The 14,305-nt window shown below is 42.6% G+C and overlaps 2 protein-coding genes across 2 annotated transcripts; both read left to right on the top strand.

The window, feature by feature from the left end:
- The first annotated feature begins 663 nt into the window (after positions 1-663).
- On the top strand, positions 664-3,900 carry LOC129134581 (bolA-like protein 2). The gene is made up of 3 exons (XM_054654255.2): positions 664-816; positions 1,925-2,019; positions 3,426-3,900. The coding sequence occupies exons 1-3, from the start codon at positions 676-678 to the stop codon at positions 3,529-3,531; spliced, it is 342 nt and encodes a 113-aa protein (XP_054510230.2). The 5' UTR covers positions 664-675; the 3' UTR covers positions 3,532-3,900.
- Positions 3,901-5,551: 1,651 nt separating this feature from the next.
- Positions 5,552-14,305, top strand: LOC143691925 (uncharacterized). Its single transcript, XM_077170962.1, has 6 exons — positions 5,552-5,828; positions 6,360-6,402; positions 7,510-7,645; positions 10,200-10,246; positions 11,659-11,777; positions 14,182-14,305. Exons 1-5 carry the CDS (start codon positions 5,690-5,692, stop codon positions 11,762-11,764), a joined length of 471 nt encoding a protein of 156 aa, XP_077027077.1. The 5' UTR covers positions 5,552-5,689; the 3' UTR covers positions 11,765-11,777; positions 14,182-14,305.

Genomic DNA, 14,305 nt, shown 5'->3' on the forward strand with positions numbered 1-14,305 from the left:
AAAAGGAGGAGGAGGAGGAGGAGGAGAAGGAGGAGGAGTTAGGAAAAGAAAAGAAAATTCTCGTTTAATGCTCGGATTTCCTCGTCGGTAAAAGGGAGAATTTTTGCCACGGTACCAACAATGCAATGCGCAAAAGGAATACCTGCGGAGGTTTTTGCCACGGTAGAAATGGCGGCGAATATGCCTCGTTATCCACAATGCATTGCGGTCCGCGAGGAGGAACTTCCGGTAATTTTGCCTCGGTATAAATGGCGGCAGTTTTGCCTCGGTACCCACAATGCATTGCGGGAGAAGGCTGCGGGTGAATTCCGCCTCGGTAAAGTGGTGGGTTTTCTGCCTCGGTACCCACAATGCACCGCGATCCCTTTTACTGGCATGAATTTTGGCCCTCTCCACCTTTTACTGCTGTCACTGGTGCCTTTAATGGCGTCATTTTTCCTTTACCGGTCCCATGCTGGTTTTTACTGGTCCGTTCCCATCCCGAACTGGTCCTTACTGGTGTCACTGGTGCCTTTAGTGATGTCATTTTTCCGTTATGGTCGCACACTGGGCCCTCAGGTTATGGCAGCGCTTAACTTCGCCTCGTTACCCACAAACCCTTGCGCAAAGAACCCCAATTTTGCCTCGTTACCCACAATCCTCTGTAACTCGTTCGCTTTTGCCACGTTACCCACAATGCATTTCTTCTGTTTCCGCCTCTGTACCCGTAAGGCCCCGCGCCGAGCGGAAGTGACGCAGGCGGAAGCGGTAATGGAGCCTCCGACAGCCGAGGAGCTGCGGCTGCGGCTCCAGGAGCGGCTCCAGGCCGAACACGTGGTAATTAATTCGTTAATCAATTAATTAAGCGCTAATTAGCGCCGACCGCGGGTTCATTAGGTTTGGGAGGGCGGTTATTTGCCAGGATGGCGGTTAATTAGCGGTTGGGGGGCGGTAATTCGGAGGGGGAGGGGTTCATTAGAGTTAATTAGGCTAATTAGGGTAATATTGAGGAGTGGGGGGGTTGATTAGTGCTGGGAGGGGTTAATTAAGAGGTGGAGGGGTTAAATAGGGGCTTAATTAACAGCAGTTGTGAGGGCTAGTGCTTCATTAGCATTAATGAATTAGTGTTAATTACGGTTTTTATTAACCCCATAAGTGACTTAATTACTGCCTAATTAGCTCCTTATTAACGCCTTTTCGCTGTTAATTAGTAGGTAATGGGGGTTAATTAGTAATTTGGGAAAGCAATTAGTGGCTAATTGATCCTAATTAATAATTAAGACTTGGTAATTAGTGATTAAGTCGTGATAATTAGGGCCTAAGGGCCGGTAATTAGCGGCTAATTGCTTTTATTTAGTGATTAATTGTTATTAATTAGTGTTTTTCAGATGTCAATTGGTTATAATGGGTGTTAATTAGTGATGAATTGGTGCCAATTAGTTGGTAACAACTACTAATTAGCATGTAATAGGTGTTAATTAGCACGGAATTAATGGTAATTAGTGGTTGGGGTGTTATATCTCTAATTACCAACATTTTATATTAATTATTAGATTGCAGTTGTACTAGAAGCCTAATGGTGTTAATTAGTTTTAATTAATGTCGAAATGCTGCTAATTAGTTGCTGATAACTTTTAATTAGCCATTATTAAGGGTTAATTAGTACTTAATTGGTATTAATTAGTGGTTGATGGTGGTAATTAAATTTATTAATTACAGCTTTAAGTATAATAAGAGGTAATGGGGGTAATTAATGCTAATTATCAATCAATTGCTTCTAATTACCAAATAATTATAATTTAATGTGTTATAATTATCATTTATCAGCCATTAATTACCAGACAACAACACCTAATTATTACTTAATTACCTAATTATTATTCACGGGGCGGAGGAGGGGGTTCATGAATGCTAATTAGCATTAATTAGCGCTAATTAATTGCAGGAGGTGCAGGACTCCCCCGAGCTGTGCCAGGGCAGCTTCCGCGTTTTCGTCGTTTCCGGAATTTTCCGCGGCCTCAAGACCCTCCAGAGGCACCGGTGGGGGCGGGGCCTAAAGGGGGGCGGGGCCTGAAGGGGGAGGAGCTTTGAATTAGGGGTTTTAATGGGGAAAGGGGCGGGGCTTGTGTGGGGTTAAAGGGGAAAGGGGCGGAGCTTTAATGGGAGATGGGTGAGGCTTAAATGGGATTTAATGGGAAAGGGGCGGGGCTTAAATGGGGTTGAAATGAGAAGTGGGTGGGACTTAAATGGGGTTGGAATGAGGAAAGGGGCGGGGCTTAAATTGGTTTTAAGGTGGACAGGGTGGGGCTTAAATAGGTTTAAATGGTAAAGGGGCGGGGCTTAAATTGGGTAAGAGGGAAAATGGGTGGGGCTTAAATGGGATTTTAATGGAAGGGGGTGGGGCTTAAATGGGGTTGAAATGGGGGAAGTGGGTGGGGCTTAAGTGGGGTTGGAATGAGGAAAGGGGCAGGGCTTAAATGGGGTTTAAATGGGGAAGGGGTGGGGCTTAAATTGGGTTAAAGGGGAAATGGGTGGGGCTTAAAGAGTATTTGAATAGAAAGGGGTGGGGCTTAAATGGGTTGAAATAGGGGAAGTGGGTGGGGCTTAAATGCTGTTGAAATGGGAAATGGTTGGGCCTAAATGGGATTTAATGGGAAGGGGTGGGGCTTGAATTGGGTTTAAGGGGAAATGGGTGGGGCTTAAATAAGTTTGAAATGGGAAAGGGGCGGGGCTTAAATGGGGTTAAATAGCAGAAGTGGGTGGGGCTTAAGTGGCGTTGGAATGAGGAAAGAGGCGGGGCTTAAATGGGGTTTAAATGGGGAAGGGGTGGGGCTTAAATGGGGTTGAAATAGGGGAAGTGGGTGGGGCTTAAGTGGGGTTGGAATGAGGAAAGGGGCGGGGCTTAAATGGGTTGAAGGGGAAAGGGGTGGGGCTTAAATGGGGATTTAAATGGAAATGGGTGGGGCCTAATTGGAGTTTAAAGAAGGGAAGTGGGTGGGGCTTAAACAATTTCAAGTGGGGAAAGGGGTGGGGCTTAAATGAGGTAAAAATAGGGAAGGAAAGGGGCGGGGCTTAAACTGCATTGGAATAGAGAAATGGGTGGGGCTTAAATGGGATTTAAATGGGAAAGGGGTGGGGCTTATGGAAAGGGGTGGGGCTTAAAGGGTTGGTCTTTAAAAAGGTGGGCGGGGCTTAAAGCAATTAGGGGCATACTGAGGGATTTTAATTAATGGATTAATTACATGTGAGGGTTAATGAGGGGTTTTAATGGATGGATTAATTATAGATTAATTAATTAATCATTATGGATTAATGAGGGGTTTTAATGGATGGATGCATTAATTAATGGATCAAATAATGAATTAAGCGAAGGGAATTAATGAGGGTGGTAATGAAAGGTTTATTAACTCAGTAATGGTGTTAATTAGCGGCTAATTAACTCACAGGCTCGTTAACGATGCGCTAAAGGAGGAGCTGAGTCGGATCCACGCCCTGGAGCAGCGAACGCTGACCCCTGAGCAGTGGAAGGAGGAGCGCGGCTCATTAGCATAAATTTGCATACCAAATTCTTCCGCCTCCGCTTCTTTTTCATGGATTTGCATAAATTAGCACAGCCTGGCTCTGATTGGTTGAGGCCACGGCGCCTTTAGGCCCTTAAATGGAGGCGGAAGAGGGTGGTGCTGATGCTCATTTGAATAAATTTGCATAAAGGCAATAAACATTCCTCATTTGCATATGGTGTTGATATCATCCTTGAGTGAGGGTGGCTTTGGGATGGGGTTGATTTTCATAAATTTGCATAAAGGCAATAAACATTCCTCATTTCCATATTGTGGTGATGTCATACTTGGGTGAAAGCACCTTTGGTATGGAGTTTATCTGCATAAATTTACATAACAGCAATAAACATTCTTTATTGGCCTATTGTGCTGACGTCCTTGGGTAAAAGCTGGTTTAGAGTGGGGTTGATTTGCATAGATTTGCATAAATTCAGGGGTTTTTGAGCGAGGAGGGGCTCCCAGTGCAACGCCGAAGGTTTCACCGTTCCCGCGGTGCATTGTGGGTACCGAGGCGGAAAAAATTCCCCTTTTTTGCGCAATGCATTGTGGGTACCGAGGCGGAAGTAACCGCCATTTTTCTTATGCTGCCGGTTTGGGTTCCCAGTGCTCCCAGTTTGGGCTCCCAGCTTGGGCTTTCAGTTTGCGCTCCCTGTGCTCCCAGTTTGCGCTCCCTGTGCTCCCAGTTCGAGCTCCCAGTGCTCCCAGTTCGAGCTCCCAGTGCTCCCAGTTTGAGCCCCTTCCCAATTAAGCCGCGGAAATTTCTCCCGCGATGCATTGTGGGTAGGGAGGCAAAATCAACCCTATATTTTCGCATAGCATTGTGGGTACCGAGGCATTACCTCAAGACACATTTTCGCAAAGCATTGTGGGTACAAAGGCGGAAGTAACCGCCTTTTCTGCTATGCTCCCAGTTTGGGTTCCCCGTGCTTCCAGTTTGAGCTCTCAGGTCTCCCAGTTTTAGCCCCAGTGCTCCCAATTTGGCTCCCAGTGCTCCCAGTTTGAGCCCCTTCCCAATTAAAACGCGCAAATTTCCCTAGCGATTCATTGTGGGTAGAGAGGCAGAAGCAACCCCCCCATTTCCACAGTGCATTGTGGGTACCGAGGCATTACTTAAAGAACCACGTTTTGGCAAAGCATTGTGGGTACCGAGGCGGAACTAACCACCATTTCCGCTGTTCTCCCAGTTTGGGTTCCCAGTGCTCCCAGTTTGAGCTCCCAGTGGTCTCAATTTGCCTCACAGTGCTCCCAGTTTGAGCTCTCAGTGCTCCCAATTTGGCTCCCAGTCCTCCCAGTTTGATCCCCTTCCCAATTAAGCCGCGGAAATTTGTCCCGCGATGCATAGTGGGTAGCGAGGCGGAAGCAACCCCCCATTTCCGCAATGCATTGTGGGTACCGAGGCATTACTTAAAGAACCACGTTTTCGCAAAGCATTGTGGGTACCGAGGCGGAACTAACCACCATTTCCGCTGTTCTCCCAGTTTGGGTTCCCAGTGCTCCCAGTTTGAGCTCCCAGTGGTCTCAATTTGCCTCCCAGTGCTCCCAGTTTGAGCTCTCAGTGCTCTCAATTTGGCTCCCAGTCCTCCCAGTTTGAGCCCCGGCCCAACTAAAACGCGGAAATTTCTCTCGCGATGCATTGTGGGTAGCGAGGCAGAAGCAACCCCCCATTTCCGCAATTTATTGTGGGTACCGAGGCATTACTTCAAGACACGTTTTCGCAAAGCATTGTGGGTACAAAGGCGGAAGTAACCGCCGTTTCCGCTATGCTCCCAGTTTGGGTTCCCCGTGCTTCCAGTTTGAGCTCTCAGGTCTCCCAGTTTGAGCTCCCAGTGCTCCCAGTTTGAGCTCTCAGTGCTCCCAGTTTGGGTCCCTTCCCTATTAGACCGCGGAAATTTCTCCCGCGATGCATTGTGGGTAGCGAGGCGGAAGCAACGCTTCGTTTCCGCAAGGCATTGTGGGTACCGAGGCATTTCCGTCTAGTTTAGTCCTCGCGATGCATTGTGGGTAACGAGGCGGAAGCAACCCCTACTATCCGCAATGCATTGTGGGTACCGAGGCACTCATTAGTTAAACACCTGAGACAGGTGCGCGGCCACGCCCAAAACAGGTCCAAACCAGTCCAAACCAGTCCAGACCAGTCCGGGAGGGCAGCCATGGCGGCGCTGGCGCTCGGGGTGGCGCTCGGGGCGGTTTTGGTGGCGCTCGGGGGGGTTTTGGTGGCCGCCATTGCCCGGAGGGGCTCGGAAGGGCCGAAATTGGCGGTGCCGGGAAGGGCGGTGGCGCACAGGGGAGGTGAGAGGGGGCGTGGCTTAAAAAATGAGCGGGAGGGGCTTAAGAGAGGGGGCGGGGCTAAAGGGGAGGGGGCGGGGGTGAAGGGAAAGGGGTTGGGAAGGGGGAGGGGCGAGAGGGGGGGAAGGAGGGAGGGGTTTTGAGGTGGGGGAGGGGAAGGGGTTAAACGGAATGGGTTGAGAGAGAGGGCGGGGCTAAAAAGTAGGGGCGTGGTTTAATGTGGAGGGGGCGGGGTTAAAGGGGGAGGGGCTAAGGGGGAGGAGTTTGGGTGGGGGAGGGATGGGAAAGGGGGAGGGGCTTGTAAAAGGAGGGGGGTCAGGGGTGGTGGAAGGGAAAGGGGGCGTGGCTAATGAGAGGGGGCGTGGCTAAGTAGGGAAGGGGCGGGGCTAAAAGGGGAGGAGTTTGATGTGGGGGCGTGGCTAAAGGGGAGGGGGGGCATGGGAAAAAGAGGAACAATTGAAGCCCCTTAATTAGAGTTAATGAACCTTAATTAGCCCTAATTAACCTTTAATTATCCCTCATTAACCCCTGTAGGTGCGGGGGAGCGGATCGAGAACACAATGGAGGCCTTTGAGCAGTGAGGCCACGCCCCCTTTCTTTATAGCCACGCCCCCTTTCCTTTAGCCATGCCCCCACCCCAATCTCAGATGACTCTAATTTCCTGTAATTCTAAGCCCCGCCCCCTTTTTATTTGCCACGCCCCCACCCCAATTTCAGATGGCTCTAATTTCCTGTAATTCTAAGCCCCGCCCCTTTTCTTTTGGCCACGCCCCACCACCATCTCTTAGAGCTTTGACTGCCTCAACCTCTAAGCCCCGCCCCCTTTCCTTTAGCCACGCCCCTACCCCAATCGCAGATGGCTCTGATTTCCAGTAACGCTAAGCCACGCCCCCTTTCTTTTGGCCACGCCCCCAGCTCAATCGCTGATGGCTCCGATTTCCTGTAATTCTAAGCCCCGCCCCCTTACTTCCGGTCACGCCCCTACCGCCATCTTAGATCGCACGAATTTCCTGTAACTCTAAGCCCCGCCCCCTTTTTATTGGCCACGCCCCCACCGCCAGCTTAGATTGCTCGAATTTCCTGTAACTCTAAGCCCCGCCCCCGTTCTTTTGGCCACGCCCTCACCATCATCTTAGATCGCTCTAATTTCCTGTATCTCTAAGCCCCGCCCCCTTTCTCTTGGTCACGCCCCCACAGCAATCTTAAAGATCTATGACTGGCTCAATCTCTAAGCCCCGCCCCTTTTCTTCGGCCACGCCCACACAGCCGTCTTAGATTGCTCTAATTTCCTGGAAATCTAAGCCCCACCCCCTCTCATTTGGCCACGCCCCCACCCCATCTCAGCTTGCTCTGATTTCCTGTAACTCTAAGCCCCGCCCCCTTTGTTATTGGCTCCACCCCCACCGCCATCTTAGATCGCTCTAATTTCCTCTATCTCTAACCCCCGCCCCCTTTTATTTGGCCACGCCCCCACCGCCATCTTAACGATCTATGACTGGCACAATCTCTAAGCCCCGCCCCTTTCCTTTAGCCACGCCCCCACCACCCCCTCCTCGCTCTCTAATTGCCTGATTATTAAGCCCCGCCCCCTTTTCCTGTTGCCCCACCCCTTCCATAAACCCCGAGCTCTGTAATTGGCTGCATTTGCTAACCCCGCCCCCTTTTCCCTTGGCCCCGCCCCCAGCGCGGTGTCCGAGGGCTGTGATTGGCTGGAGCTGGACGTGCGCCGCACCCGCGACGGCGTCGTCGTCGTCTGTCACGACCGGGAGCTGTCGCGACAGAGCGGCCGCCATCTTGACGTCACCAAAATCGATTACAAGGTTCGTTAATTGATTGTTAATTAGCGATAATTAACGGGAATTGAGGGGGTGGGGTTAATTAGGGGTTGATTAATGGGGTTAATGGGGAATGGGCGGGGTAAGGGATTAATTAGGGTCGGTTAATTAGCGGGGATTGGGGGGGTTAGGGGTAATTAATGGGTGGTGGTAATTAGTGGTAATTAGTGGTAATTAGTGGTAATGAGGGGGAAATAATGGTAGTTCATGGTTAATTAATAGTGTTAAATTGTATTAATAAATGAATTTAATGAATCAAAATTAGGTCATTAAATTGGTTGTAATTATCGGTAATTAAGGGGAAATTAATGGTGTTAATTTGTATTAATTAAGGAATTTAATGAATGGAAATTAATTAAATTAGGTCAATTAATTGGTTGTAATTAATGGTAATACGGGGAAATTAATGGTGTTAAATTATATTAATTAATGAATTTAATGGGTGGTAATTAATTAAATTCGGTCTATTAAAACGGTTGTAATTCATGATAATATGGGGAAATTAATGGTGTTAAATTGTATTAATTAATTAAATGGGTGGCAATTAATTAAATTACGAAATTAAATTATTTGCAATTAACGGCAATTAAGGGGAAATTAATGGTGTTAAATTGTATTAATTAATGAATTTAATGGGTGGTAATTAATTAAATTAGGTCTATTAAATTAGTTGTAATTAACGGTAATTAAGGGGAATTAATGGTGCTAAATTTTAGTAATTAATGAATTTAATGGGTGGTAATTAATTAAATTCGGTCTTTAAATTAGTTGTAATTAATGGTAATTAGGGGAAATTAATGGTGTTAAATTGTATTAGTTATTAAATTTATTGGGTTGGTAATTAATTAAATCATGTAATTAAATTGGTTGTAATTAATGCTAATAAGGGGAAATTATGGTGTTAAATTGCATTAATTAATTAAATGGGTGATAATTAAATTAGGTCATTAAATTAGTTGTAATTAACGGCAATTAAGGGGTAATTAATGGTGTTAAATTGTATCAATTAAATGGGTGGTAATTAATTAAATCAGGTCATTAAATTGGTTGTAATTAACGGTAATTAAGGGGTAATTAATGGGTAATTAATTACATTAATGAATTTAATGGGTGGTAATAATTAAATCAGGTTATTAAATTGGATGAAATTACTGGTAATAAGGGATAATTAATGGTGCTAAATTGTATTAATTAATGAATTTAATGGGTGGTAATTAAGTAAATTAGGTCTTTAAATTAGTTGTAATTAACGGTAATTAAGGGGGAATTCATGGTGCTAAATTTTAGTAATTAATGAATTTAATGGGTGGTAATTAATGAAATTCGGTCTTTAAATTGGTTGTAATTAATGCTAATAAGGGGTAATTAATGGTGTTAAATTACATTAAAGAATTTAATGGGTGGTAATTAATTAAATTCGGTCATTAAATTGGTTGTAATTAACGGTAATCTCGGGGGAATTAATGGTGCTAAATTGTATTAATTAATGAATTTAATGGAAGGTTAATTAATTAACTTAGGTCAATAAATTGGTTGTAATTAATGGTAATTAAGGGGTAATTAATGGTGTTAAGTTGTAATAGCTGATTGATTAAACTAGTGTTAATTAATAATATTAGGACATTAAATTACTGGTAATTAAATTAAATGGTAATTAAATTAATGGTAATTAATGCCGGGTAACTAATGGAATAAAAATTTGATGAGTTAATTAATTATTTTCCAACTAATTAATTATATTAGGGAATTAAATTAGAGGATACTTATGCTAATTAATGGGAGTTTATGCTAATTAATGGTCATTAGTGGTCATTAATGGCTGTTAACACAAATTATCGGTAATTAATGGTAATTACGGATAATTAGTACAAATTAATGGCAGTTAAGGGTAATTAATCTTAATAAATTATAAATTAGCGGTAATTAATGGCAATGAATGGTAATTATCGAAAATCAATGCTAATTAGTGCGAATTAATGGGAATTAATGATATTAATAATTATTAGTGGTAATGAATGGTAATGAACAGTAATTAGTGGAAATAATTGGTAATTAACGGTAATTAGTGGGAATTATTGCTAATTAATGGGAATTAGTGGAAATTAATGGGAATTATTGCTAATTAATGGGAATAAAGGGGTAATTAATGGCGTTAAATTGTATTAATTAAGAAATTAATTGATATCATAATTAAATCAGGTAATTAAATTCATGGTAATTTATGTAAATAAGACTCAATTAATGCCATCATTTGCATTAATTTAATTGTTTGAATTACGGTAATTAATTATATTAAGGAGTTAATTTAGGGCTCATTAATGGTAATTAACGTTAATTGGGGCTAATTAGAGCTAATTAGTGTTAATGAATTCATAATAATGGCGATTAGTGATAATTAATAGCCTATAATTAAATATTAATTTTAATTTATCTCGATAATTAATACTAATTAACCATAATTAATCATTAATTAATAATTAATTAACTATTAATTAACGCTAATTAAGGCTAATTAAGGGTTAATTTCGGCCTCCCCCAGGACCTCCCCCCGTACCGGGAGCCCCCTGGAGGTGACGTTTGCACCAGGTGACCAAAAATTGGGAATTTTGGGGCGAAAAATGGGAATTTGGGGAAAATTTGGGGTCAAAAATTGGGGATTTTGGGGTTAAAAATTTGGAATTTTGGGGAAAAAATTGGGGAATTTTTTGGGTTGAAAATTGGGAATTTTTGGGGTTAAAAGTTGGAATTTTGGGGTTAAAATTGGGAATTTTGCGTTGAAAATGGGGAATTTTGTGGTTTAAATTTGGAATTTTGGGGTTAAAAGTTGGAATTTTAGGTTTAAAGTTGGGAATTTTGGGGTTAAAATTGGGAATTTTGGGGTTAAAATTGGGAATTTTGGGGTTAAAAGTTGGAATTTTAGGTTTAAATTTGGAATTTTGGGGTTAAAAGTTGGAATTTTGGGGTTAAAAGTTGAAATTTTTGGGGTTAAAATTGGGAATTTTGGGTTTAAAAGTTGGAATTTTGCGTTTTAAATTGGGAATTTTGGGGTTAAAATTTGGAATTTTGGGGTTTAAAGTTGGGGATTTTGGGGTTAAAAATTTGGAATTTTGGGTTAAAGTTGGGATTTTTAGGGTTAAAATTTGGAATTTTAGGGTTAAAATTGGGAATTTTGGGGCTAAAAGTTGGAATTTTGGGGTTAAAATTGGGAAATTTTGGGGTTAAAAATTGGGAATTTTGGGGTTAAAAGTTGGAATTTTGGGGTTAAAATTGGGAAATTTTGGGGTGTAAAATGGGGAATTTTGTGGTTAAAATTGGGAATTTTGGGTTTAAAGTTGGAATTTTGCGTTTTAAAATTGGGAATTTTGGGGTTAAAAGTTGAAATTTTGGGGTTAAATTTGGAATTTTGGGTTTAAAATGGGGAATTTTGGGGTTAAAAGTTGGAATTTTGGGTTTAAAATTGGGAATTTTGGGGTTAAAATTGGGAAGTTTGGGTTTAAAATGGGGGAATTTTGGGTTTAAAGTTGGGAATTTTGGGGTTAAAATTTGGAATTTTGGGTTTCAAATGGGGAATTTTGTGGTTAAAATTGGGAATTTTGGGGATTAAAATTGGGAATTTTGGGAACATTTGGGTTCAGAAATTGGGAATTGAAAGAAAATTCCTGTTAAAATTGGGAAATTTGGGGGAAAATTTGGGAATTTTGGGGTTAAAATTGGGAATTTTGGGCTTAAAATTGGGGATTTTGGGTTGAAAATTGGGATTTTTTGGGGTTAAAATTTGGAATTTTGGGGTTAAAATTTGGAATTTTGGGGTTAAAGTTGGAATTTTAGGGTTAAAATTGGGAATTTTGGGGTTAAAATTGGGAATTTTGGGCATTTCCTCCCCTCCCTCACGACCCAGAACTTCCGGGTTTTTTTGCCTGGGGGCGTGGCCTAAAGGAGACTTGACCACGCCCCCTCCAGCCAAGCCCCGCCCCTATTTAAGCCCCGCCCCCCTCCAGGCTCGTTCTCCTCTGGCTGCGATCGCCGCATTCCCCGATTGGTCGAAGTCTTCGAGCGCTTCCCGCGGCAGCCAATGAGCATCGAGGTCAAGGACGACGACGATGACCTCATCAATGAGGTCACAAAAAGGGGCGTGGCTTAAATGGGGGCGGGTTTGGGCGATTTTGGGTGAATTTTGGGTCATTTTTGGACCATTTTTAGCCATTTTTGGGTGATTTTGGTCATTTTTGGACAATTTTGGGGCGTTATTTTGGTCATTTTGGGTCAATTTGGGCAATTTTGGAAATTTTTGGGATTTTTGGGTCATTTTAGGGGCTTTTTTTGGCCCATTTAATGAATATTTTTGGGTCGTTTTGGGACCATTTTTTGGGTTATTTTAGGGTCAAATTTGGTCATTTTTGGGCCATTTTTTGGGCTTTTTTTGGGTCATTTTTTGCTCATTTTGGTACAATTTTTTCTGCCGTTTTTGAGACATTTTAGGTAATTTTTGGGCCATTTTCAGAGCCATTTTAGGGCCTTTTAAAGATTTTTTTTGGGTCATTTTTGGGCCATTTTGGGTCATTTTTGATTGATTTTTGGGCTGTTTCAGGGTCATTTTTAGGACAATTTTTGTGCTCTTTTAGACTCATTTTTGGGCCATTTTGGGGCAATTTTTGGTCATTTTTGGGCCTTTTTTTGGGCCATTTTTGTGTCATTTTTGGGCCAGTTTGAGCCATTTTTGGAAATATTTTTTTGGGTCATTTTATGAGCATTTTTTAGTCCATTTTAAGCCATTTTTGGGGACCATTTTTTGGGTCATTTAAAGTAATTTTGAAATCATTTTTTGATCATTTTTTGGGCCATTTTTGGGTCATTTTTGGGGCCATTTTTGGGGCCATTTTTGGGACCATTTTAGGATCATTTTTGTGTCATTTTTGGGCCAGTTTAGATCAATTTTGGGACATTTTTTGGGTCATTTTAGGGCCATTTTGAAGCCATTTTTTTGGTCTCTTCTGTGTCATTTTTTGGGCCAGTTTAGATCAATTTTGGGACCATTTTTGGGTCATTTTTGGGCCATTTTTTGGGGTCATTTTGAGTCATTTTAGGGTCATTTTGAAGCCATTTTTTTGGTCTTTTTTGGGTCATTTTTGTGACCATTTTTTGGGGTCATTTAAAGCAATTTCTTAATAATTTCTTGCTCATTTTTTGGCTCAATTGAGGTCATTTTTTAGTCATTTTTGGGTAATTTTAGAGTCTTTTTTTGGGTCATTTTGGGCCATTTTAGGGTCATTTTGGAGCCTATTTTTGGGCCAGTTTAGATCAATTTTGGGACCATTTTTTGGGTCATTTTAGGGCCATTTTGAAGCCATTTTTTGCTCTTTTTTGTGTCATTTTTTTGGGCCAGTTTAGACCATTTTGGTCCCCTTTTGTTGCTCATTTGAAACAATTTTTAAATCAATTTTTCATCTCATTTTGGGTCATTTTTGGGTCATTTTTTGGGTCATTTTGCGCCATTTTAGGGCCATTTGAAGCCATTTTTTGCTCTTTTTGTGTCATTTTTTGGGCCAGTTTAGATCAATTTTGGGACCATTTTTTGGGTCATTTTTGTGACCATTTTTTGGGGTCATTTAAAGCAATTTCTAAATCATTTTTTGATCATTTTTTGGCTCAATTGAGGTCATTTTAGAGTCATTTTTTGGGGCCATTTTTGGGCATTTTAGGGTCATTTTGGAGCCTATTTTTGGGCCAGTTGAGATCAATTTTGGGACATTTTTGGGTCATTTTTGGGTCATTTTGGAGTCATTTTTTGGGCCATTTTGGAGCCATTTTTGGTCTTTTTTGGTTCATTTTTTGGGCCAGTTTAGATCAATTTTGGGACCCTTTTTTGGGTCATTTTAGGTGAGTTTTTTGGGTCATTTTTGGGACCATTTTTGGGGCCATTTAAAGCAATTTCTAAATCATTTTTTGATCATTTTTTGGCTCCATTGAGGTCATTTTGGAGTCATTTTTGGGGCCATTTTTGGGGCCAATTTTGGGCCATTTTGGAGCCCTATTTTTGGGCCAGTTTAGATCAATTTTGGGACCATTTTTGGGTCATTTTTGGGGCCATTTTGAGTCATTTTGGAGTCATTTTTTGGTCTTTTTTGGTTCATTTTTTGGGCCAGTTTAGATCAATTTTGGGACCCTTTTTTTGGGTCATTTTAGGTGAGTTTTTGGGTCATTTTTGGGGTCATTTAAAGTAATTTTGAAATCATTTTTTGATCATTTTTTGGGCCATTTTTGGGTAATTTTAGAGTCATTTTTGGGGCCATTTTTGGGACCATTTTAGGGACCATTTTAGGATCATTTTGGTGTCATTTTTGGGGCCAGTTTAGATCAATTTTGGGACCATTTTTGGGTCATTTTTGTGTCATTTTTTCCCCCATTTTCCCTTCATTTTCCCCCATTTTCCACCCCATTTTTTCCCCCCCTTTTTCCAGGGCTGGGGGAGGGGCTCCCACCCCTCCCCCCCCCTCCTTTAACCGCCCCTCCCCCACCCCCAGGTGGCCTCCCTGGTCCGGAGCTTCGACCGCGCCCCCATCACCCTCTGGCCTCCTTCCGTGAGCGCATCCTCCGCAAATGCCGCCGAGCCCGTGAGCCCCTCCCCCACCCCGAGGCCACGCCCCC

This window comes from Agelaius phoeniceus, chromosome 37, assembly GCF_051311805.1.
Source record: "Agelaius phoeniceus isolate bAgePho1 chromosome 37, bAgePho1.hap1, whole genome shotgun sequence".
NCBI lineage: Eukaryota > Metazoa > Chordata > Aves > Passeriformes > Icteridae > Agelaius > Agelaius phoeniceus.